The 26,367-nt window shown below is 36.7% G+C and overlaps 1 protein-coding gene across 2 annotated transcripts in view; it reads right to left on the bottom strand.

Moving 5' to 3' along the window:
• The window catches only part of Cntnap4 (contactin associated protein family member 4), a 282,335-nt gene that overhangs the window by 19,491 nt on the left and 236,477 nt on the right, over positions 1 to 26,367 (bottom strand). For both annotated transcript variants that reach the window (XM_028892756.2, XM_028892757.2), the window contains 6 exons: positions 23,444 to 23,614; positions 22,599 to 22,817; positions 10,589 to 10,828; positions 8,460 to 8,684; positions 6,679 to 6,812; positions 5,774 to 5,861 (listed from right to left, as the gene is read on the bottom strand). In XM_028892756.2, the coding sequence (XP_028748589.1) occupies positions 5,774 to 5,861; positions 6,679 to 6,812; positions 8,460 to 8,684; positions 10,589 to 10,828; positions 22,599 to 22,817; positions 23,444 to 23,614 (1,077 nt within the window). The remainder of the gene's footprint in view (positions 1 to 5,773; positions 5,862 to 6,678; positions 6,813 to 8,459; positions 8,685 to 10,588; positions 10,829 to 22,598; positions 22,818 to 23,443; positions 23,615 to 26,367) is intronic.

Below are 26,367 nucleotides of genomic sequence, written 5' to 3'. Positions count from 1 at the left end.
AACATTCTGCAGTTACTGTAACTTCCTATCTACAGGCTCTAAAAGGACATATGTGACGGTTGCCTCATCAGCACGGCTCCAGATACATGTCAGATAATCACAAAACATGTGTTAAACGAAACAATGAATCAATGAGACAAATGGGCTAACAAGACTGAAAGCATATTTGATAAATGCAGCCCTTTGAACATGTGCCTTGGGGATATTTCGCTAGAGGTCCCCAACTGCCAGGCTTTTCAGTCTACCTCATGCTCACTACCATGTGATGCTTCTCCTGGACTGTTGGCCAAGGACTGGAAATAACAGGAATTCAAATTCTTCACAATAATGCAATTCCTCTGATTTGATTCAGAAGTTCCCAGAAGACTTTGGTGTATCTTTCTTAGATTGTACAGTGGTATAACCGACCTCTATTTCAACCCCAGCCTCTCCAAATGTAAAGATAGCTTCCTAACTCAGCCAGCTGCCTTCCCTCTGTGTTTTCTCTCACAGCGTTCCCTGAATAAAAATTTCCTAGTGTTTACTCTTTTGTTGCCAACTATTTTTCAAAAGGCCTATACTAACACAACACATAACTTTAAAAGCGAGCAACACTCTGGAAAATCAATATCTTCATTATTCAACCACTTTGTCAATCTATTTTGTGATAACTTAATATATTACACTAGAATGTACTAATATACTCTGTAACATTTTATAATGAATTCATATGCCACACAAAGTTTGACTAGAAGTTATTAATTGCCTTTGAATTACAAATGATTAGTCCTCCATCTAGATCCATACCTTAGGTACATTCTAAATAAATTATCACTTATACTTCGGGGAGAATGAATTGATTTAGATTATGAAGTTCATTGCTCAGTTTGGATTTTAATCATAAGTTTTCAACATGAATGATACACATTTGAATAATGTGCAATTTGAGTAAAAACATTAGCAACATCATTAATTCCATATGTCTTCTACATTCATCTGAAAAGGGAAAGAAATGTCATTCCATAATTTTGTTAAGACAATACCCCTCACAGGATGCATCTCAATGGCCTAATTATTTTATAATATATTTAACATATTTCTACTGTCAATAATATTTTATCAGAAACCCTGGCATTAAATTTGAAAGCAAAATATGATGTCAATATTGTCCATTACTTAGAATTGTAATCACATATGTTATGCATCTTACATATATGCCTCTTCTCATAACCTGATAGACATAAGAGCACTTGAGATTGGGAGCTGTTTTATTCATTTGATTATTTTTTATTATTTTATACCATTGTTTGTGATATATCATGCATAAAACCTTCTTATCTATCGTCTTGATATCAAGAATGTGATATTGGCCCATGCTTCCTCTCATTGTCAGAATATAGTCTAATAATAATACAGTCTGAAACATGGGCACACTTTTATGCTATCAGATGCAGATGTTTAGTTCTATAAATAATGTTACCTATATGCACGTAAGCTTAGTGAAGGAATTCTCTGAGTCTGATAATCAACCAAGAGGTTTTCACCAGACTGTCTGAAGGTCAGGGTGGGGCTCCACCACCTGATACTGCCCCCTGTGCCTCATCCTGGATTTTTCATTGTGGATTTTTCATCCTGGAGGCTTTCATTCCTCCCCATCCATATGGCCCATGGCTCAGGGTCAGAGAAGAAATCAGCCAACGCAGCAAAATCAGCTTGGGCTGTATTGTTGCTATGGTTTTGTTGTGGCTGCTATTTACAGTTGGTGAGCTATCCTTATAATAAAGATGTATTTTTAACTTCAATTTTATTTAAAATAAAATTTATTTAAAATTGAAGTTAAAAATAAATTTTTATTAACCTGTCTCATTTACATATTTATAGAGTTTGGTGTGATGTTTCAATACGTGGGTGCAGTAAGTTTTGTTCAAATCAAGGGTCTAGCATTTCCATTTTATTATCATTTCTTTACACTGGGAGCCTCTGAGCTCCTCTCTTCCGGTTCTTCATGGAATAAATAGTAGGTTATTGTGAACTGTAGACATCCCACTGTGCTGTAGAACACTGAACTTCCCCTTCCATCTTGCTGCATTTTAGCATCTCTCCTTTCTTCACCCTTCCCAACCTCTAGTAATCTTTATTTTGCATTCAGGTTGACTCTTTTGAGCATCCTCACGCAAGGGTTGACCTACAGCATCTGCCTTTCTGTGTCTGGCTAACTTCCTTTAATATAATGACCTCCAGCTCTATCTGTTTGGCCGCAAATGACAGGATTCCACTCTTTCTCAAATTCCCTTCGGCTTCCTATGCGATGCCGTTTTGTAAGTGGAATAAAACACTGTTGTTATGAAAAGAAATGATCTGAACAACACCTTCTGAACAACAACCTAAATCACCAATTCACGGAGGCCAACACACTCACCTCTCCACCTGACTAAAATGATAGAAACATTTCCCTGAAGTAGGCATAGAGATTTCTCAATGTCAACTTGGAAAAATGTATTCTGTTTTGACCTGAGAACCTAACTAGTGTTTTGTTTTTCTCTTCTTTTTGACCCCCCCCATTGGAAAGAGTTTATTGAAAAAGAATTCATAATTCACATTAATTTTGGAAGGCCAAAGAAATGGAAGGAGTGGTTAATGGGAATTGTGCTGCACAATGTCCAATGTTTTGTAAGTTGTATCTGCAAGAATACCAGGTAGTGTTTTGATCTTGGAGACAGATTTCACATGATTTTGTTTACTCTTAAGTTGAAAAGTTTTAACATATAAATTAGTCTTTCTCACTGCATTTAAAGATTGTTAGTAAATATTTCAGTATCTTAATAGCTTGATGAATTTAAATATGTCTCTAAATCTGGATGGTGAAAAATAATAAAACCGACAATATTGGCTCAAAGAATAATGCCCTTAGTTAAGCCAGACTATTAAGTTTTTCTGTGTTAACTGTAAGTCTGTACTAGCTTAACAGTGATGTGTTATGAAAGACATTGTACTTAAAGCCTGATGAGGACATCTTAGGAAATTCTCACATTCCTTCTTATCTGTACTAATTTCCAGAGTGGGCATAGAAATTGTCCTGTTAGCTTTTTATTAAATTTGAAAATTTTTTGAGGTTATGACATAGTTACAACATTTTTCCCTTTCCTTTCCTCCCTCCAAACCCTCCCATATGCCCCTTCTCACTCTCCTTCAAATTCATGACTTTTTTCATTAATTGCTATTGCATGCATATATGTATATGCACACACACACACACACACACACACACCACATCACTGTTAAGCTAGTACAGACTTACAGTTAACACAGAAAAACTTAATATATATATATATATATATATATATATATATATATTCTTAATATATATATTCTTAAATACAATGTACTCACTCCATGTCATGTTACTTGTGTGTGTGTTTTCAGGGCTGACTATTTGGCATTCAATAATCAGTTGGTGTGCTTTCCCTGGGAAAGACCACTTCTCCCACTCCCAGCTTTCCTCAGTTGCCTGTAGCTCACTGTCCACTCTCACATGCCCGCTGGTGTCATCCTTGTTCAGTTTTTTTTTTTTTTTTGAGACAGGCTTTTGCTATGCATACCAGACCAGCTGCCAACTTATGATCCTTCTGCCTCAGTTTCCCAAGTGTCATTATCATATTGTATGCCACCACACTTACCTACTCATTATTTTAAGTACTTAAGTTTTATTTAGTATAAAACTAGTATTTACATGCATAGCTTCAAAGTGCATATTGTTTTGTCTAATAAATACACATCTAGTCTAGGATCTGAGTACATCTTAAAGCTACGAAATAAAGTAGAATCATCATCTTATGTCCAATATGTTGGACTTTGCATGTCCCTTAGAGAAAATAATATATCAATCTTAAATAGTCAGATATATAGTATAATTGTATACACACATTATATGTACCATTATATATATATAATTAACACTGTGAGACTCACTTAGAATTTTTTGGTTATGTTTCCAAATAACTAAGCTGGGTTGTGGATGCATATATTTTTTAATGGCCATTGAGATTCAGGATATTTCTGCTGCTGGGAGAAGAGGAGGACATAATTTTGGTGCTCATCACACTACCTGAAAGCCTATAAATATTTATAAACTTAGCTATTAACCTTCTCCAGGGCCAATATTTTGATCATTCACCCATGGGTTTAATCAAACATTCTCAGGATTTTAAGATGATGTACAGGGAACATAAGGAATGATTAATCCAGGTACAAACAACTTACAAGGTCAAAAAATAAAATATTTCATTGGACAAAATGTTATAGGTTGCTACCAAATATCAGATCAGAATGAAAACTAGACAATAAGAAACTCCCCTCTATAAAAATAATATGACATACTGAAACCTAGTTGTTTATTTATAACTGAAAATAAAGTATCTTTTGACTTCTCAGGTTTCGTTTTAATCCTTGTTGGTAAGTCCATGTGTGTTATGATGTTTTATTGGAGATTGCATGTATCTATTTTAATGCTGTTACTATAAGCACTAAGGAAAAGGAAAAGGAATTATAAGACACCTAGTTGTGTCTAAGCAAGAGTGTCAGTAAATACATTACACAACAGCTGATACATGACAAAAAGCACAGCCATAGACATGTTCCCAAACTGGAATTACCTTCACCTCTCATATTCTCCAGACCTCACTCCAGTTTCACCATTAGGTGAAGGTCTCTATATTTTCCAAACAAACTCATTACCTTCTTTGTTGTTATGATCAGATATTTGGCAAGAAGCAATATAAGAGAGGAAGTCTTGGCTTATAATTTGTGGACTACAAACAACCATGAACAGAAGATGTGTTGGCAGGAAGCTCTATGGTGGCTGGAGTATGCATTCACCCAGGACACCTAACTTGCTCATATCTTGGCAGAACAGGAGGAAGAGTGAACCAAAGTGGAGTTGAACTAAAAAGCCTCAAATCTACCCCCAATTATGCACATCTTCTTTCAAGGCTCCACATTCCAAAAGTTGTTATAATACCACTAGCTAGAGATCAAATGTACAAACACATGAGCCTATGGGGACATGTGATATTCACAATAGTAGCTGATAGATATATACATTGCCATTTCTATCATTCCTCATCATTATCTTAGTTAGGGTTACTATTGCTTTGGTGAAACACCACAACAAAAAGCAACTTGGGCAGGAAAGAGCTTATTTTACTCACAGTTCCATATAACAATTCATCATCAAAAGCAGTCCAGACAGGAACCCAAGCAAGGCAGGAATCTGGAGGCAGGTGCTGATACAGAGGCCATGGATGGGTGCTGTTTACTGGCTTGCTCCTCAAAACTTGCTCAGTTTGCTTTTTTTTTTATAAAACCTAGGATCATTAGCCCACGCATGGCACCACCCACAGTGGGCTAGACCCTCCACCAATGATCACTAATTAACAAAATGCCCTATAGACTTGCCAACTACTTGATCTTAGGGAGACATTTTCTTAATTAAGGTTCTCTCCCCTCAGATGATTTTTAGCTTGTGTCAAGTTGACTATCCAGCGCAATTATGATGATTAACACATGACGAAGATCAGTGTGGGCATCCTATCAAAGGAGGATGCTTGTTCCTTCACAGGAAACCACTACTCATAGTTACTTCTATTATTGATTGCTTCACAACTAAAGGCAAGATATTCCTTTTGACATAATGAGGTGTGTGTGTGTGTGTGTGTGTGTGTGTGTGTGTGTGTGTGTGTGTTCTGATTCTTGTTTATATATTATGACTAGGGAGAGGATTCTTTCTTTTACTTACCTAGCATTCTGCCCAGTACCAGAGATTTGACTGCACTGAATTCTGTGCCTGATGACAGGTAGGTTTGTCTCCTTGTATTCTCATCAATCTACAAAACCATTACACAAAATATAGCCATCCAAATGACCGTTGTTTTGTGGCAAAAAATGAGATGAAGGAAAGAAAAACCACAGGCAATTGTTATTATGGTTCTATAATAGTTTAAGAAAGTGAAATTTCAAAACTTAGCTACTCAACATCTGATGGTTTTTAATCTCTGCTCAGACACCCATTCATTTTTCCATCTTTTCCCTTTAGTACTTTACCTATCTCCGCTGCATAAGAAACCCAAAATTGGTAAAACCAACAAAAAGACATTTGTTATTTTTTTTATCTCAATACCTTTTCTTAGCTTGGGATTTTCACTGGAGTCATGCAGCTAAGAAATTTTCTTCTATGTAGAGCTGAAACATTAGTGGTTTTCTGCAGAAGCTGCTAAGGTGAATAATTCAATTTTTCCCTGAATCACATCCTTTCTTCAAACTTATTCTGATATTTCAGCCATTATTTTCTGTTGTAGAATGATTGCTGCATTTATACCCATCTAAAGTAAGTGGGTTTCCGAAGAGGACTGATGGGCCTACCAGTAGGTCTCTGAGAAACTAGACATCATTTCCTTTCTGAGCAAAATGAAACCAAGCAGAGCTTGGCATTTTAAGCATCAGATATTAATAATATTGTTAAAAAAAAACAAAAATAGAGGGGAAAAACACCAGACTACATTTGATGACTTTATCTACAGCCTAATTGTATCTATGGAAGACCACTGGAAGATGTCTTTACTAATGTGATTCAGGATTATGTTTCTGCTCTAGGTGCCCCATGCCTGGGTGTGGTGTGTGTGACCTCTGGAGAATCTCTCTTACCTCCACAAAGAGCATTCCTTCTTCTCTGTCAATCTTTACATGATGAAGCTGCCCATCTGCCATGCTCTTAGAGTCAAAGCTGAAAACATCTGGCTCTTGATACTTATTTAGCTTGTACCTTATCTGCAAACTTCCTAAAGTAGAAAAAGTTTACATTTTTAGGAAAAATTCCATTTTAAAACAACTTATGAAATGTCTGAATCCTTTTAAGTTTTTAATATATTCACTCCTAGAAAAAGATTCACCGACACTCCTTTGGGTGCATCTCCTAAGCTAAGTTCTAAAAGTCAGTTCCTAAGTGAAATTACAGTATATTCTAAATCAAGAGCAGACATATTGCTCATGAACTGACTCCTGAAAATCTTTAATTTCAACCCTAAAAGTCAACTCTGAAATTATGATGTGTTAATAATAACACCATTCTCATTTAATGAAAAATGAAAATGCAAGTATTTATGCAATGCCATGCATCATGTGATACTGCAACAACATTATATTAATATAACCTCATATTATTTTAAATATCCATCTCACACCCAGAAAGACAATTGAGGGATGAAACTTTGAGCAAATGTAGTTTTACACAAAATGAGACTCATTTCCAAGGGACCAAGTATACAAACTTTAGAATGAAATTAAAGTGAAATGAATTACTTTTAGCCAAATTTATTATTCAAATTAATAGTATCCAATTGCCTGCAGAGATTTCAATTAATTTGTTTCACAGAACTCCTCCTGAATTAACAGAAAAAGAATGAGAAAAATCCTCAATGTACAGATAAACTTCAAGCTCCAAGCAGACATGGAAGGCACACATGAAACAAAATTATTCTTATTGTAGTAATCAGTGCCCTTGGGCCATTTGATTTAAGTGAGCCGACACAGTTGCATATTTGTTTGCCAGTTTATTTTTCTCACCTGGAGAATTTATTTCTAAAATATGCATCTTTCATCCATACACAAGACAGAAAAAAACAGTAGTAAGCATTTTCCAGTGACAAGGTTTCTGCAGCAAACATATTTCAGAACCCACATACCAAAACCCTGAACAAATACAGAAGCAGTTCTTAGGACTACATTATTGTCTGTTAGAACCAACAGGTCATCTCCTGAACATTTTAATGCATAATACTGGTCCACTGACACTCCTTAAATACATTTTAGCTTTGATTATAAGAAAATATGTGTTACACACAAGGAGACATTTGATTTTAAAGTAGAACACTAAAGCTGTACCAATATTCATATAAACTACTTAAGAGCTACTGGAAAAAAATATAAGTGTCTGGAGGGATGGCTCATCAGTTAAGCAGGAACACTGCTCATGCAGAGGACCTCCATTCTATTCCCAGCACCCAGGTCAGGCAGCTCACTACCTCCTGTAACTCCACTCAAGCTCCAGGGAATTAAATGCAATGATTCTGGCCACCACCAAGCACACTTGCACTTGTGTACATAGAAGCACACATACACACATCCACACACAAATAATTAAAAATAATAAAAACATATAAAACAATATTTTATAGCAACAAACCAAAAATTCACATAGCTGATATAAAATTACCATAATTATAAAGATATAAAACCATCATAAGGACTTAAATGATCCTTTTGGATTAATCTATAAGATCATACTCAAGATCAAAAGGAAGATAAAAGCTAGGCATACTCAATTTCCCTCCCTGACTCTCGTTTAGAAGCAAGCACCCCAGGAGAAGCCATGTTTCACTGCCTCAGTATTCTAATTCAGTCTTCTCGCTCATCTAAAACACACTCACCGTTTCTGGCAATGATAACTGAGAGGTATTCTTTATAAAAGGAACTCATATACAGTAGCAAGCTTGGTGCCCGTGTCGTCCGGAAGCTAAATTTGATCATTTCTCTGCTCAGCTTCATATCACCATGAAATGAAGCTGGGTGGAAGCTGGAGTTTTTACTTAAAGAATAATTTTCTTGAAAATTGTAAATCACAGAAGACCCAGATCCAAAATATGCAGAAATCTCTGAAATGATATGCAGACTGTATGTTAAAATTTTTACATACAGGGATCTTGTTTAAGTTACATTAATTGATATCTTAATGCTTAATGTAAAAATGAAGTACACAGCTGGAAGAAATAGTCCCAGGCTAAGATAACACAGAGAAAGAATAGAAATTTCATAATGGCTTGTAAAATGCCTTTATGTTAGAATGACATATCATTAATTCTTTAGTCTGGCTTTACAATTGCAAGATTAGTGCTCTCTTATCTGAGTTCACACATAATCCAAGCTTCTTGTCTTGTACCTCCCTAAACATCACTTTCTTATTTAAATTCTAGCAACCATCTATTATTTTGTAGCTAGGATGCACGTATCCTCTTATAATAGGAAAAATGGAATAATGAGGTTTTTTTTCCCCATTTCAGCATCAACAAACAGAAATGCCTTTATTTTATATTAACTGCTTTTCACATTTGTTGTCTTCTTCATAAAGAAAATGAAGTCTAGCATTAATGTGAGAGGGGCATATATGCTTAGCAGAGATCAACAAAATGAATTGTGCAGCCCTTTGAAATAATTTAACAAGTATAATGTTTTACCTATAGGAGATTAATATCTCAAATTTAAACACATATGTAGGCAAATATATGTGTATGGAAGAGGTCAGTGGAGAAATAAGTTTTGAATCCTTGAACTTCATTCTCTTTGCTACTATAAGCATCTGGTTGCTGATAGGTCTTATAAATGATGCTTACTGGGTCATAAAGCAAGATTTTGATACTCATCTCATTTTAGGGATTCTTAATGCATTAATTGTATTATTTATAATATAACTTTCACACACAGTATAATGTATGCATGTAGCAGAGCATTCCTGATTACATTTAGAAAGAACTGGAAATTTCAATTAGAAAATGAAGGAAAGTCAACCTCAAGAAGAAGGGCTTAAATTCTCACTTTAGACCAAAAATGTCTCCTAAAATGTTACCAGTGGCATGTGGTTATTACTGTGGTTGATTTTGAAATCACAGTTTATTCCTGATAAAAGGGGATGACCCCAAAAGTGTAGTTTTGCCAGGTTTTCATTAACTAGCCCACAGTGCTTTATTTGCAAAGTTGCTTTGATTTGGAGCCAATTTTTTTTTAGCTTCCCTCAAGAAAAGATTAAGAAGCCCAGAGATACTTCAACAAAGTCAATGAATTTAAATTAATTGGATGTCGGTTTTCTTCTATGAAAAAGTATGAGAGTATAATATGTGTCTGTATATTCAGAGAAGGCCACCCAAAACAGCTACCACTCTACTCTGCTCATTTCCTGTTCTGTGGCATAGATTGGTGAATAAGAGAAGCCACCAAATAAATACACCACAGTTTTAATTCTCTAACAGTTATTCATTCTACCACACACTAAATATCAAGAGTGTCACTATTTCCTTATACATCAATATTTGGTAGAAAGTATTTTTTAATGAAAAAAATAAATACATTAATTTTCTGTAGTTCTTTGCATTGCTGAACATGCTCACCAAAAACAACAATACACCCTGGAATGGTTTTTAAAACCAAGAACTGCTCCATAGGGCATCTTGTTGACAGCCCTGTTTTTAAACACATTAATAGTAGACAAAGTAAAAGTAGATTGATAGCTAACATTGAAGACACCTAAAGGCTTCTATTTGTGACTATTTAGCAATAGACAATGTGACTATTTCCAGAACTGAGTCAAAGGCCCAAGGATTAAAATACGATTGGCATACAATAACCACTTTTCAAAAGAATATTTTAAATGTAGAGACTTTTGTTTCAAACAGCTACACACACACACACACACACACACACACACACACACACACACATCAAACAAAAAACCAACCATGTCAGGTGTCTTATTCTCGGGGACAAAGTCTCAGGTGGTCACACCTACCTTTGGAGCAGAATGGTCCTGCATAGGCAGAGGAAGAGCAATCACAGAAGAAGCCACTGGGCTTTTCCCTGCACTTGCCTCCATGGCGGCATAACTTTCCATAGCTACCACAGTGTCCTCTGCAACCTGGTTGAACCCCAGGGGTCACTGTGGCTCTTTCTTCCAGATCCAGGGCCATCCCATTCAACTGAAGAGACCTGATGCATCCTAAGAAGCCCCTCTGCCGGGTGGCGGTCCCACCTACAAGGAAAATACTGGAAATGCAAACATGCTCCTTCATGTTTTATTCAGGACTTAAAGACCAAACAAAGCCAGGACCCAATGAAGAAGAGGAAAACCTGTGATCTAATGTTAGAAAATCGAAAAGCAAGACTGTTAATGAACACTGGCTCTCAGAGAGATACATCATAAATTCTATTCTCTAAACTTTGATTTGCTTCTTTTTCTTTTTTCTTCTGGGGACCAAACCTAGGTCCTTATGAATGCCAGAAAAGTTCTCTGTCGCTGAGCCGTGCCTAACCCTACACACTTGTTTTCTGAAAATGATTAATTAAGCTTAGGGAAGCCATCTTTCCTCATCTCTTTATTTCAGAGAACAAAATTAGGAACATGCTCCATCTTCATTCCAAATAACAATGTATATTGTCATGGTTGTGTACCTTGGCTTTTTGTTTTGATGGGTTGTTTTCTTTCTTTTTAAAAATTATATGTGTTGTGTGTGTATACACTTTTTTTTACATATGTACATACACACATATATTCATGGGTAAGTATAAATATATTTTAAAACTTGACTATCAATTAGTCTAATTGTTTTAATTTGACAAGTATTCCTAAGGAATCCTTACTAATACACCAAAAGTTAATTATTGAGTATTATTTTATTACTTTTCTTGTACTTTTTTGGTTTTTTTGAGACAGGATTTCTCTGTGTAGTTTTGGTGACTGTCCTGGATCTTGCTGTGTAAACCAGGCTAGCCTTGAACTCACAGAGATCTGCCTGGCTCTGCCTCCTGAGTGCTGGGATTAAAGGCATGAGCCACCACCGCCCAGCCTTTTCTTGTATTTTTTAGTACATTTTACATTTTCTTAAAAGTTGATCTAATATTCATTATTTTGTACTTGGGACTAATCTTAACATAACTTGGAAAATACATTAATGAACAAACAGTGATGCAATAGTGGTATTCATCTTTCTTGTAACCAATAACTCTCTAGCTAACAGGGTTAATAAGGTTGTGAATCTTAAAAGAGAACATACTACCATCACTTTACTAGGCCTCCATAATTCCTAATTCCTAACTGCATTATAAAACTTAAATTTATACCTACAGAGAAGTGTGGTTCTCACCCCACCTCAAAAAAGCTTCTCTATACCAAATGGACAACATTACAGAAAACCACATGTCATAATGCAGAGATCAACAGATTGTGTGGAGCCCAGTCTGTGGTGGTATTGTGTTCCCCAAAATATTGTTTACTCTAATAAATTTATCTGGGGTCAGAGAACAGACAGCCACTAGATACAAAGGCTAGGAAATGGTGGCACTCACACCTTTAATCCTAGCATTCCAGAGATAGAAATCCCTCTGGATCCCTGTGAGTTCAAGGCCACATTAGAAACAGCCAGGCATGGTGACTCACACCTTTAATCCCAGGAAGCAAGGCTTTAATCCTAGGGAGTGATGGTAGAAAGCATAAATGTATATAAGGCGTGAGGACCAGAAACTAGAAGCATTTGGCTGGTTAAGCATGTGACTGGTTAAGCTTCAGGCTTTCCAGCAGCAGTTCAGCTGAGAGCCATTGGGATGAGGACACAGAAGCTTCCAGTCTGAGGAAACAAGACCAGATGAGGATCCGGCGAGGTGAGATAGCTATGGCTTATTCTGTCTCTCTGATCTACCAGCATGGACCCCAATAACTTGCCTCAGGTTTGATTTTATTAATAAGAACTTTTAAGATTCCTGCTACACCAGTCTGAATGTATAAATTTAAAATATGACTCTTACACCTTAGGTGCAAGTAACATCACAGAAAAGGGAGGAGTGAGAGATTGTCAGAGTCATAGGACAAGGTAGTCTGTGAGATTGTGTTTCTTAGAAACCACAGGGAAGCTGCACCCATGATACCTCAAGATGGCTGTCCAAATGAGACCTGGACATTGGCATTATCAATAGACATGCTAACATGGAATGGGGAACTCTCATGGGGTCCTACCCCTAGACAAAGTACTGGAGGCAACTAGCAACTGCTGAAGGAATGACAATCAGCATCTCCTAGAGAAATTAATTTCATGTTCTTCTAAATCACATAGCTAACTCTAGATCTAACTGTAACCCATAGACTCACTGTTCTCAGAGATACAATATTATTTAGTGCAGATTTTTTAAAAAGCCAAAAAATCCCTACTATCTAGGTCTTTATCATCTATGGAGCTTTGCATTGTGCCAATTTACTCTGTAAGTATCCCTTTATCTGAATACATATCAGACAGGCTACTTCAGTCACTGCTATACAGCACATAGAAAAAATGTCTGACACATCACAACTATGCAATAACCGGTAACTACTGTGTCCACCCATTCATTCACTCAATTAATCACATAATGTCTGAATGGGAGATGGAAACTCCTCCAGAGTTGAGGAGAGCCAGATTTTTCCCCCATGGAGATGTTTAAGTATCTGAGATAAAGAATGAGGGCCAAAAATCAATGAGCATATCTTAATAAATTCAAAATAGTTTGTTGATGAGAGACGATGAAGAGTGAATTGATACGGATTTTTAGCTTCAAGAGCATTCACACTACTTAGAACTCATATTGAGAGATGCAATGACCTCTATCCAAATTGCTTTATCCAAAATTTAAATATATACATTCAAACTTCATTTTGTATCACATGTGCCTCTTCAGTGAAGGATACAAAGTGCTTCAGATGATATGGGACACATTTGTTATCTGTCAATTCAGAGGGAGTAGGGTATAATGTAGAACCCAACACCTTCCAACCTTCAGTTTTCAATATTATCAAGTCCATTGAATTGAAATGCAGAGTACCTCAGGGTGTGTTTGGGAGGATGCTTCTAGAAAGTAGAAACTAAGAAAGAAAACTCTCCCTAAGTGTGAGTGGCACCATATTATAGGTAGACTGTACATAGAATAGGAAAAGGGGAAAAGCCATTTTGTTCTCTCTCTCTCTCTCTCTCTCTCTCTCTCTCTCTCTCTCTCTCTCTCTCTCTCTCCTTACCTCTTTCTCTCTCATATACTATATTTATTTGTTGAACCTAGAGTTCCTTAGCTATTATTTATGCTATTAAAAGAACTTTGACAAACCCCTAGGCATTCTTTCTGGGTATGGCAATGAAGGAGTTGATTTCATGCAGAATTTTAGAACAGCTAACAACCTGTTTAATTTTTAATTCCTTTGTGTTTAATTTCTCCTACATCTGAACAATCTTCTGTCTTTCTCAAAGTTTCTCTTCTGCCTGTATTGTCAGGACATTTCCATCCTTTCCACATCAAGTTGCTACTCACCTTGGCTTTATACCTTCCTGGCATACCTTTTTGCTTACTTTACCCAGTGAGCACCTGAAATTTGATCTCTTTGCCCGTGATTTCTCTGGCATTCTTACTTGACTTTAGATTTTTTCTTAACAGGATAGGGCAACCTACCATTTATGCCAAATCACCCTTGGCACGGGAACCTTTTGGAGGAGTTAGAGCTGCATCTTTGGTGTATTTTAATTTCTTCATGTTACATTACATAAAACCACAGGGTATATAGTTCGTAGCATACAGTAATAGAAAATCACCTTATCATGTGTCTGTTGCTCTGACATATGACATCACTGTAATCCAGTGGCTTGTCCAGTTCTTCTAATAGCATAAATAATAAAGAGCTATAGGTTCAACAACTAAATGTAGTCCATTTTCATTTATTCTAGCTCATTTTTCTTGCTTATTTTGCATGAAGAGAAGTTAGAAACATATAGACATTCATGTTATAATGAGGAAATCACAGAATAAACACATTTAGTTCAAAACTACGGTCATTATCTCAAGGCCATCTCACTTCTCCCCACTTCAAAATTGTATCAAAGAAGAAAATACTTCCATTTTTTTTTTCCGCGCCTCAAGCCACCTTTGGTTTGAACTGTATTTAAGTTCTCTGTTCTTTATTGAGCATTCCTTTGGGGGTCCTGTATCTAATACTGGAAATATGAAAAGTATATATATTTGGCCAGGTGGTGGTGGCACAACCTTTAATCCCAGCACTTGGGAGGCAGAGGCAGGTGGATCTCTATGAGTTCGAAGCCAGCTTGGTCTCTAAAGTGAGTTCTAGGAAAGGCGCAAAGCTACACAGAGAAACCCTGTCTTGAAAAAACAAAAGAAAAAAAAGAAAAGAAAGAAAACAGAAAAAAGAAAAGTATATGTATTTGATCATGTTCATGTTCTCAAAGAGCTAATATATTCAGGGAGAGACATTCATGATTACTGCAGATGCTAATGTATATATAGAAATAAATACTAGAATAATACTTGAAGGTAAACTAACAGAAAATATATTAATATATATGAAACATAATCTTAAATATTGTCATAGTGATGAACATTTAACTTTGAAAGTAGAACTTCTTTATTCCACAGTTTCAAAGAGTTTAATGTTTACCTGATGAAATTATTTTAATGCCACCTTTATTGAAAACATAATATCTAATTAGACATAGTTGTGTCGTGCATGTTTGAGGATTTGTAACTATACCATTGGGTTTCCAGTCAGTCACTTTAGTTTGGACAGAACTCTTTGGAGAAACATGTCTCATGTAAATCAGATTGTGCTTGAAAGCTTAATTAAAGATTTCAGTGCCTTTCCAGGGTTAGAGTATGTCCAATTAAAATGAGTTGCAGTTTGATTAATTGATTCTGGATGTTTCTGCTGAGCTATTTTGTTGGGAACTATCTTCCAATTAATTTTCTATCAATTTACTTGCCTGCTGGATCAGACATAATGAATTCTGGAACTTTACAAACACTGAGTATCTTGTGCAGTGAATGCTTACCCTTGCCATGTGATTGAATTTAACCAAATCCATCCACACACATGACAACACCAAGGTCTCATACCTAAATACCTGACTAGGTGTTCAGTAGGTAATGAATTAGGAATACCTGTTGGTTTCATCCTTACAACACATTCATTATTCTCAGAAAATTCTTCTAAGTGGCAAGTGTTATTGTCACAGAATTGGAGCTGGCTCTTTCCTGTGCCAATATCCCATTATATGTGGCAGGCAGACCTTTGAATTAAATTTTGAATTTTGATTTTTTTAAGATAAACTATTCATGTGCCCTCCTCGAATATTGCTGAGGATTAATTGAGAACAGCTTCTTCATTGCCCCAGGAGCCGTAGAGAATAAAAGAGTTCATGACTGTTATACTTACCTTGAAATTCAAGGCTATAAAAACAACAGGCTCCCTCTGATCTTGACACTGTGGTAGAGGAAAACAGATCAAGTCCCAACCACAAGCCAGTCTAGAGCAAGAAATCAACAGCGCATACGAGCTGGGCCCAGAACCATGCCAGGAGGTTAGAAGTGCTTGGGGACTAGAGCCTCCTCCTCCCAGCACAGTCATCCCGAGGGAAGAAAGCCTGGCAGAAACTGTGATATGAGCTACAGAAGGCTGCCACGCTAGAAGCTTAGCTTAAATTATGCTGAGAAATGTTCTTAATTGTACAGAGTCCCAGGAGCATGGAAGGAAAGAGAACCATTGTCCCTCATGTTCATAGAACTACTATGGTGGATGAAGCTGCTTGTATAAGAAAGACTGTCATAGGCAGGACATTCAGTCTCTTTTCTGAACCAAACTTGGTGATAGAAACATGGCCCAGTGTCGATAAGCCTGGGAAAGGGCAAGTCTCTTTGGGTTTCTGGCCTGTGGAAGTCACAACCATGGCTCTTTGATTTGAACATAATGAAGTGTGTTTTAAAGATATGAGCTGTTGGCAGTATCAGGCACATAGTTATATGCTCTACTCTTAAGGTTTTGTGTTCAATCAAGAGTCATTAAGGTCTTCCCACTGAGCATAGGAAAGTTTACTCAGGTTTTCAGGCAGATAATGAAAAAGATACCTCAAGGAAGGAAATAAAATACCTAAAAGAAATGATAAGAGCACATGAAGAAATACAACCTTTGTTTTTACTGAATTTTTAATGAGGAAACACAATTATTATCAAAGAAAATAGGTTGAAATGAAAATTATTATAATAAAACTATTTGATAATAAAACTAGTCTCTTACCATGGCTATATTTTAGCATATCAAAATGAAAGTCTAAAAAAGAAATATTAAGAATATATTATAATTAAAAACTTACATTTTCAAGACACTTTTAACAATATGAAAATATGAATTTATAAAAAGCTAGAAGATATTGATGATAAGCTTATATGACACAGACTTATTGAAAACATGGAAAGAATTTTTAAAAATTACTACTTGTAAAAAGGATGACCCTGTAAAAAAAATGAGAAACAAATCTGAATACCACTTCATAAACTGTATCATCCATGCAGTCAATGGAGACAGGGCTACATCACCTGCTCAGTATATGCATGTTCTATGACCAAGTAATTACAATCTTTCATATTCACCCAACAGAATACAAGCACACATTCATTCTCCCACAAAATTATGAAGAAGTATTTGTAATATCCATTATTTCAATTACTAAAACAATATATCTTTGTATTGGTACTTCGGATTTCCCAAAAGATCACAAGTGGTACCCTCGTACAGACAACCAACACAAAGAACTACAGCCTAGAGCCTCAGTGTGATTAGTCTCCAGTATCAACCTTCATGTGGGGCATTTAGAGATTGCTTGCTCCATAGATTTGCTGATTGGTGTAATTCAAATGTGACATAAATGACTTCTCGCTAAGTCAGGGGTCCTTACTTCCAGCCCTCGTCCCAGACTATTCAAATGGAGCTTAACTTGTGTAAAAACTTGTCAGTAAAAGAATGTAGACAGGAAACGAAAATTGCAGAGCTGGTTGAATGAAAATCAATTCAGGCCTAATTTAAGAAGCTTCTAGTGGGGAAAATGCTGAGTTTACAAACTGAAATAGAAAATGACCACTGTCACATTTCAGTTTAAAAAAATGATTGATTCTTTTCTCTCCATCATTTCTGTGGTTGGAGAACATTTGTGAGTGAAAGCAGCAGTGACTTTTACCCATTTGTTCTCAGTGTTCTATCAAGGTCAAGGACAAAGACTCAACACTGTGAGCATTTCTAGTATTTTTAAGCTGGTGAGTGGCATTTCTCAGTTTGATTGTTTAAGACGTTTCATGAATCACACACACACACACACACACACACACACACACACACACACGAGAGACCAAGTGAAAGACCAAGAAAACGGGTGGCAAAGACCTGCTGCCACAAGTAAGGACAAGAATGGAGAGGGACAGGCTGAGGACATGGCTTAGTGGTAGATCACTTGCCTAGCATGCACAAGGCCCTGAGTTCAAATCCACATGTCATCAAATGAATAGCTGTGGGCCTAAGAACACAACATGAACCATCATTTTTCATTATAAGAAGCAGCATGCTGTGATGTTTGGGAATTTTTTAGGGGAAAAGAGATGTCTACCACACTGATGCTATAGTTTCTAACCTAGTTATCACGTACTTGCTCCAAAAAGGGTTTTGTTCATTGTTATCCCTCCTCCACTGCGAACAGCCTCTTGCAGTCACATTAGGCGAAGATAACCATTCTGATGTTATCTTCAGAAAGATTGTTAAAGGCCCCCTGTTTCTCACCTGTCAGTGTAGCACACCTCTGCTTGCATTTATCATTACCTTACTTCAATTTCAGCTGTCACAAACAACTGCTGCCCAGGCAGCTCACATTTTTTAGTTGTATTTTCTATATATTTCCACTGATTTTCTTCAGAAATGAAGGCACCTCTCTTGCTTCAGAGTTCTGTTCTGTAGTGCAAACATGCTCTCTGGTTGATCCTCAGTGGCAGGGGTGGGGTAAGCAATTGAGAAAGCACATTTAATTCTTTTATGCTATCTCAATATACCAGCCAATGCTAAGAAATGATGAAAACTCTTAATATTAAAAATCTCATATGTATGTAATGTCAACAAAAACACTGTCAACACCCTGGTCTGTGAAATGGAAAAAAATGATTGGTCAAATTAAGATACATTGAAGTATTTTTAACTTCTATTTGTGTATATGTGGGTCTAGTTAACATCTCAAGATACATATTCCAAAAAACTATTGAAATTTCTTGTGTTTCAAGCAGATGGAGCAACTATAACTTCCTACAGACTTGTATCCATGCAAGATGCACTTTGTAGCTAAGTGCTGGACTAGTAAATAAATCACTCTAGATTAAGCCTAAGTTCGACTTCCAGTTATTTCATACATCTAGCTTGTGCTTCTGCATGAATGCAAATATTTTTCTTTTCTTCATTCTCTGGATTTAAAGGATTTTTATTAGAATAAAATCATGCTGAAAGCTGCAGTCTTACCTTCCACAATTGTGTTGACTTCACCAGTTTGTCCCTACACCCCAATACAAATGACAGTCATTATGCACACTTGAAAATACTGATTAGTCATAATTATTTCTATGATGGACGGATGAACTACAAATTAAACTCTCGAACTTGTAAGTAAAGGGTATTAAATTTCCCTTTAAAATTTCAACCAGAAAATCAATTACACTGTATTAATGCTGAGATTCTCAGTCACCCATGTAACCAACAGCTCCGAGGAGAGAATGAGACTTAACTCTCAACTATTTATTAGTATGAGAAGCAAGAGTTCCCAAGCAAATGGATCCTTCACACTTGATGTGTGTTACACAGACTCTATCAACAAAAAAGCCAGGCTTCCTGGTGAGCATATGACTATAGAGCTGGTGGGATTTGGTTGAAGGAGATGGAGGCTGAGAGATGTTTTCTCAGCTTTCTTCCGATAGCCTGTGCCTCATTAGAGATGTGAGACCAGGGAACAGCTTTTGTCACTGCTGTAAATTCAGATAAAGGCAGAAAACAAGAAAAACTAACTTCAAATGAAGTTGAAAACTAGGAAGCACTATGAGGAGCTCAGAAGCCTACAAGGAAGCATCTTGTTATGGGAAAGTCATCAAATGCTGATAGCAACAACAAATTCATTTGCAAGTTGTAGGCAGCTACATATAAAATGTGTTCCCACTCTGTTTCAACGTATCTACTTCAGCTGGGGCTGCTGATAGCTGTCATGTAGATCTGCAATAGGCTGCTCCCACTGGTTTCCTTCTATCCATATCCCTTGCAGCAGTAAATGGGAATTAGGGAAATAAATAAGCTGGGTCTTGGCATCCCTTAATACTAGATCCACATTCCTTGCAAAAGCCTTCCATGATCCAGTATGGTATGTAGCTCAACCTGGCATCCCCCTGCATTCCCTCACATTAATTCTCTCCCATCACATATGTTTCTTTCTGTTCCTAAGATCTTTCACACTCACTGTCACCAGTAAGGATTCTACCACTTGAGAAGTTCACAGGGTCTATCTCTATTCTGCTTTCTCTGGTCTCAACTCAAGTGTTAACATCTCCCTATTACCCTATTTGAAGTGGAAACTCCCAACACCAATCATTGCCCTATGCACTCTTTTCCTGGTTCTGTTTCTACTTTATTTTTCTTCACCATTGGAGTGTGTGTGTGTGTGTGTGTGTGTGTTATGCATGCATATATAAACATGTAGAAATATATATATGTACCTTGTCTTCTTTTCATTCTTACCCATTGGCTACTCTTCCCTCTTCCACTGAAACATACTCATAGGAAGGCAGAGAACTTTTTGCTCATAGTAAATGCTTCATTAAACTCTCTCTAATTACTGCTGATTTTTTGCTAGTCTGCCACCCACTGAGCTCTAATTCAGTGTAACCTTTTTAATTATAATTTGTCTCTCATGGAGTCTGCCTGTAAGGAGAAAACTCTTTATCAGCAAACCTAAAAGAAAGAAAGAAAGAAAGAAAGAAAGAAAGAAAGAAAGAAAGAAAGAAAGAAAGAAAGAAAGATCATGATTTGTTTGATAGGAAGGTTGTAAATTGGAAGATTAATATTCTGTGTGTATGCGTTGTTTTGTGAACTAGAAAACTGCCCTCCCCTGAGAGTGGTCTACTCGATGGTGGAGTAACAACAAATAGCCCCTTGGGTGGCATGTTGATAGGCAGGTATCATTATACTACATCATGTCATTGTATCCCCAGTTACCTGAAAATAGGAATGAATATCTTTATTCATTGAAAATAGAACTTTGGGGGAGCAGAGATCCCTCCCCCCCACACTGCTTTTGACTTCAACATAATCAAGATTTCCATTGCTATAATTTCCCAGTGACAAAGCCACTCTAAGCCTGAACACATATGGAGATGTCAAAGGCCCGACTAATTGCCTCCATAAAGATGAAATCTCTTCGATCCTTATTCAAATTATTGCATATGATTGATGGCAAAAGACCCGAGCTTGTTCAAAGCAGTTTTCTGGTGTCATATGATACTTCATTACTGCCACCTGAAATCAAATTAAGGCCAGAGTTCCTATCAGGTACAATATATAGTGATGCCAGCTCTGGGAAGTTGAAATTCCTCCCAAGGAGGAAAGGTCATCTACAGGCAAACTGCAGCATATTTCACTGAAAAATTTGAGGACAATTTCAGCCTTCTCAATTTCCAAGAATAGTAAGGCTATTTCCAAGCCACTGACAGATTTTAAATTGCAGTACCTTTTTGTTGTGACCATCTCTCATTTTTTTTTCGAATTCAAGAGATATCTATGTCCATTTCCTGACTGAGCTTCTAGTATGGCATTAAGAGAAAAGTTATATATTTCCCCTCAAGTGTACTTTATTGTTTCTATACCCTTAAATAAGTCAGCTGAGTGGCCACAAGTTTGTGAGTAGAATATCTATTAGTGTAGTTTAGTTGTGGAAGCTATTCATTAAATTTGTTTTCAGGAAAAGAATAAATAATGAAAATAATGAGGACACGAATTTATTAGAAGACCTAAATATGTCTTTGTCAGATATGTCACAGCAAGCTCATCCCTTTCAGCGAAAGGGTGCTAATAAGATTGTTAGGCAACAGAAGGTGTAAGGGGGAAGCTGATGAATTCTGCTCTAAATATAGCTGTTAAAGATGTCTGGGATATAATTTCTGATAATTCATCATTTATCCTGCCTCATCGTGTCTCTGAGTCCTTATTTACATTAAAATGTATGAGCTGGGATCAAATAAAAGATAATCCTTGAACTTCATGGCCCATAAGTTCTGCAAAGTAATTAGCAAAGAAGCAAAGGAAAATTAAACACATGGAGAGGAATTCCAGTCTGGCGTCCTGCAAATGTTGAGTCAATGGACATTGGAGAGACACTATGAAGTAAGTTATTGGAAGAGAGCTGAAAAAAATGGGCAAATAGAAGAGAAGCTGTTGAAGCTGAGCACTGTCTTTCTTTTTTCTTTCCTACCATTGGTTTCATTTTGGTGTAAGGTATACGGGTTGAGGAACATCAGTGGGTGGCACTGGCTGGCATTACAAGGGCTCCTCTTTTCTGAACATAGAGATAAACATTTCCAAGATCTTATTAAAAGGCCCAATGTAATACACAAACTGTAACAAATCACGCAACCTCTACATATTAAGGAGGCAAGTATGCAGAGTAAGGAAATAGTCACAGATACTTGAATCTCTTAACTTATACCTTTCTGAATACAAGTCATCCCGCTCTAGGATAGGGATAATACCTATTGCATGGATTGTTTACTGGGAAGGAATGGAGTACCTGGCATAGACTAGAACCTGGATTATCAATAAACATTGCTTTGTTTTAGCTGCTAGCTCTTTATCATCATTTTTCAAGTTGGGATTATTTTTATTGTGGCTCATTTCTAGACTTGCAGCATACATTCAGTGTTTAAAATAAAGAGCAACTTACCCACAAAGAGTTGACTATTGAGCTGTAAGAGGACATGACCATCAGTGGGAGCAGCTTGTATCTTTGGCGAGAGCTCATCTACCCGAAGTGACGCCTCCTTCATGTTCCTTTCAACTCTCACATGATGCCACTGGTTGTCATTGAAGTGGGTGGGTGACTGCACAGAGATTTCAAAAGGGCCATTCCCCACGTCAAATGAAAAGGTTACTGTTGTGGGTGCTGGAAATACCAGAAATGAGGGTTCTCCAGGTGAGTATTCACTACACTTAAGACAATGTCACACAACAATCATCAGACACAAGGCTTACATTAGAAGGAAACAATGGCATCCAGATAAACATAACTCTCCTGATGTGGAATAGGATGGTAAGATACATTTGAGGGTAAAAATAATAGATTTTTTAAAAAGTTCAGCCTCTGGCTTAATTTTCCATATTGATAATGATTAAAACTATTTAGAGAGAGTACAAAACTAGCATCTGTAATTGACTATACAAAATAATTGCTTCATTGATTCAAAGTTTATATAACTTAACAGCATGAAACATGCATTTGATATTGTGCTATTAATAGAAGACTGAATATATCAAAATAATAAATGGTTCATTAAGTAATTTTGTAATTAATATTAGTCATTAACCTAAAATTTGTCTTAAATTTTAATTACTTCAATTTAAACTTTTTTTCACTGTTAATGAATTTATCCATATTTTTACTAAATTATCATTAAATTATTTTCTTGCAAAGTAGATTTTTTTCTCAGGAGGTATGAGCTCCTAAAAGCTAACTGAAGAATTCAAAACTAGATGATTTTATCCCAAGACTTTTCTGGGAAGGACACTTACAACGTAGTTCTATACGTATGAAGTCGGTGATTCCCAGGTTCTCTAAAAACACCCCAGACAGGGCTGTGGTCTTGAAAAAGAAGGACACATCAGCACTGAGCTCTCCATGAAATGTGGGGAAGTGGAGGTAGGAAGCCTCAGTATTAAAGGAAGCTGCATTCCAAAACAGCCCTGTTTCAATAAACACAATAAGAACAAATTCAAAGAGAAAACAAATTCATGCCATACAAGGAATGCCGTAACCATAATTGTGGTTTCTCCATTTAGCATCGTGTCTGTTTAAAAACATCATTAATTCATATGAAACCAGTTTCCTTGTTAACTATGTGCAGAGGTTGGACATAGGATGAGAGAGTCTATGGAGACTGAAACCCTGGACTCTTTCCAACACACAGCAGGAAAGCTTCATACAGAAATGCCCCCAATACAAGAAAACATATCTGCACCCCAAATCCTATCCTCAGCTAAAGTAATATGGGAAGAATCTGCTAAACCTTGATTAATTGCTTAATATTTTTTGTATCTTGAAAGTTTAAACACCTAGTTGCTTTGACTCAAAAATTCCCTATAGCAGATCCTTGCAACCTGTACTCATTCCCATTATTGGCCTTGCCAATTTCACACTGAGATTGGCATCCTAAATAGTCTCATTTAATTAAAGATCCAAACACACTTTGTCTATGTAGCACAGCTGTTCTTATAAAAATGCTTTTTTCATTCAAAAGTCATTTCTTGCCTTGCTCATAACAGGGAGGTAAATGAAAAGCTTTCTCTAAGTGTTTACAAATAGTCAATACATGGAATAGATGGGAAAAGGGTAAGAGTTTGGAATATCAGTTTAGAGACTGAGGAAACAAACAGACAAACAAACAAACATGTAGGGTTTGGAGAAATGGCTCAGCAGTTATGGCTGTGCACCCATCTTGCAAAGGACCCAAATTTGGTTCCATCACCCACATCATGCAGCTCACAATACCCCATTAACTCCAGCTCCAGGGCATCCAACACTCTTTTCTGGCCACCACAGGTGCCTCGACCCAGGTACTCAACCCAACCCACCCCTCAACACACACACAAGAGACATGTAATCAAAAGTAAAAATAAGTCTTAAAACAATCTAAGTTAATTATAATTGCTGTCTAAATACAGTGTATTCATCTTCACTTTCTTTGGTGGATATTTGCAACTTTTCTTTAGAAAAAAATACTTGAGGATATCTATGTAGGAAGAAAATTGGAAAATGAAATATAAATTCAAAGGCAGGACTGCCAGGATCAAATCCAGCTGGATATATTGAGTTGATATGGAGAATTATCAGAAAAATGAGCTATGAGCCTCAGCTGCTGTCAGCAAGTTCTCAGTACATCAACCAGGACTAGGCATCCTTAGAGTGAGGTCACTTCACCACCCTTTCATCAAGGAAGGAAATTCTCCTATCTAAGTCACCTTCCTACAAGAAGGACAGGTTGGTCCTCCAGAGTCAAAGCAGCTGTTCTAAAGAAAGAGTTCATGATGTTAGCCACAGCACAAACGTGGCTCCTTCTACATGCTGCTTAGATGTTTGTTTTCCTTTCTTAACTCGGGAAGGAACAGTACATAGGTCTATTTTTTGTTTGTTTGTTTGTTTTCTTTCTGGGTTTTTTTTTTTGTGGACCTGACTCAAAAGTCAAATTTCTATTGCATATGGACAATTTAAAACTGAATTTATGCAGTTGGAAAGAACATTGTGAGAAACCTGTACCACCACCCCCAGTCAAGTGAACTTATACATTATCTGAGTTCTTCCAAGGTTCTGTATTACATCCTTTTAATAGTTACATCTGTATTAGACCCTTGGATCTTAGTGTATGAAAAGATGCACAAAAATACAAAATGTCAACTTAGGGGTAAAAGCACATCTGTGCTCTTTAAAGTGCTAACCTGATCTCCTTTTACAAGGAGTGACATGCCTTTCTCTTGATATACTAGCTATAAAGTCAAAATAAATATGTAACTTTACATTATGAGATAATACTAAATATGGTCTCATGTGCTTAGAAAGGAAATGCTTAGGACTCAGGTTAAATTATGGAATACTTTTATATTATAATATTATATATTATAAAATCAAGGATTTATTTGCTGCATATTGTATTATAACTAACCCAATAAAGCTTCATATGGAAGACTTCAGGGAATGGTTGAAACTGGAGGACAATCTTTGAATTGCTACTCTCTATACAATAAATGCTCTCAGTCTAGTGAAAACAATTTACTGCTTTAGGAAGCTAAAACACTCTTACATACACAATAATACATTTTGTTTAGTTAGCAAACCCCATTTTACAAATTCACAATAGGTAGAGAATGAAGTAAGAACATTTCATGAGATTAAGAAATTGCTGCTAATTCAAGACAACTACAAAGAAAGCCAAGGCCAATGTGAACACTGATGGAATGGTGTGCATGTGATGCCTCAGCTCCTTAAGTCCTGTGCACCCAAGAGAATCTGGAAAGTCTCAGAAAAGGGAGACATGTGGAAGGGAGCCAGGAAGAGGTAGAGATCTGTAGAAACAGCAGGAAACTGTAAGCTCTTGAAAGAGGATTCTATTATAAGGGGGTTGGAGAGTCCCTAAGCTGCCCAGGAGATCTGAAATACTGCATGATTTGTTGCCAGACAAGTAAGATGGTTTTTTTGTTTTGTTTTGTTTTTTAACCATTTCAATGAAAGCACGTCATGAAAGGCTAGGCTGAAGAGATGGATCAGTCAGCAAAGCACTTGCCATGCAAGCACCAGGGCCTGAGTTCAGATCGCCAGCACCCGTGTATTAAATTCAGGTATGACAGCATGCTTCTATAATTCCAGGGCTAGGGTGAGGGAAGACAGGTGAGCTTCAGGTTCAGTGAGAGACAACTTCTCAGAAGACAAGGTGGAGAGTGACTGA

The sequence above is a fragment of the Peromyscus leucopus genome, chromosome 5, assembly GCF_004664715.2.
Source record: "Peromyscus leucopus breed LL Stock chromosome 5, UCI_PerLeu_2.1, whole genome shotgun sequence".
NCBI lineage: Eukaryota > Metazoa > Chordata > Mammalia > Rodentia > Cricetidae > Peromyscus > Peromyscus leucopus.
This window is presented reverse-complemented; position numbering and strand designations above follow the sequence as displayed.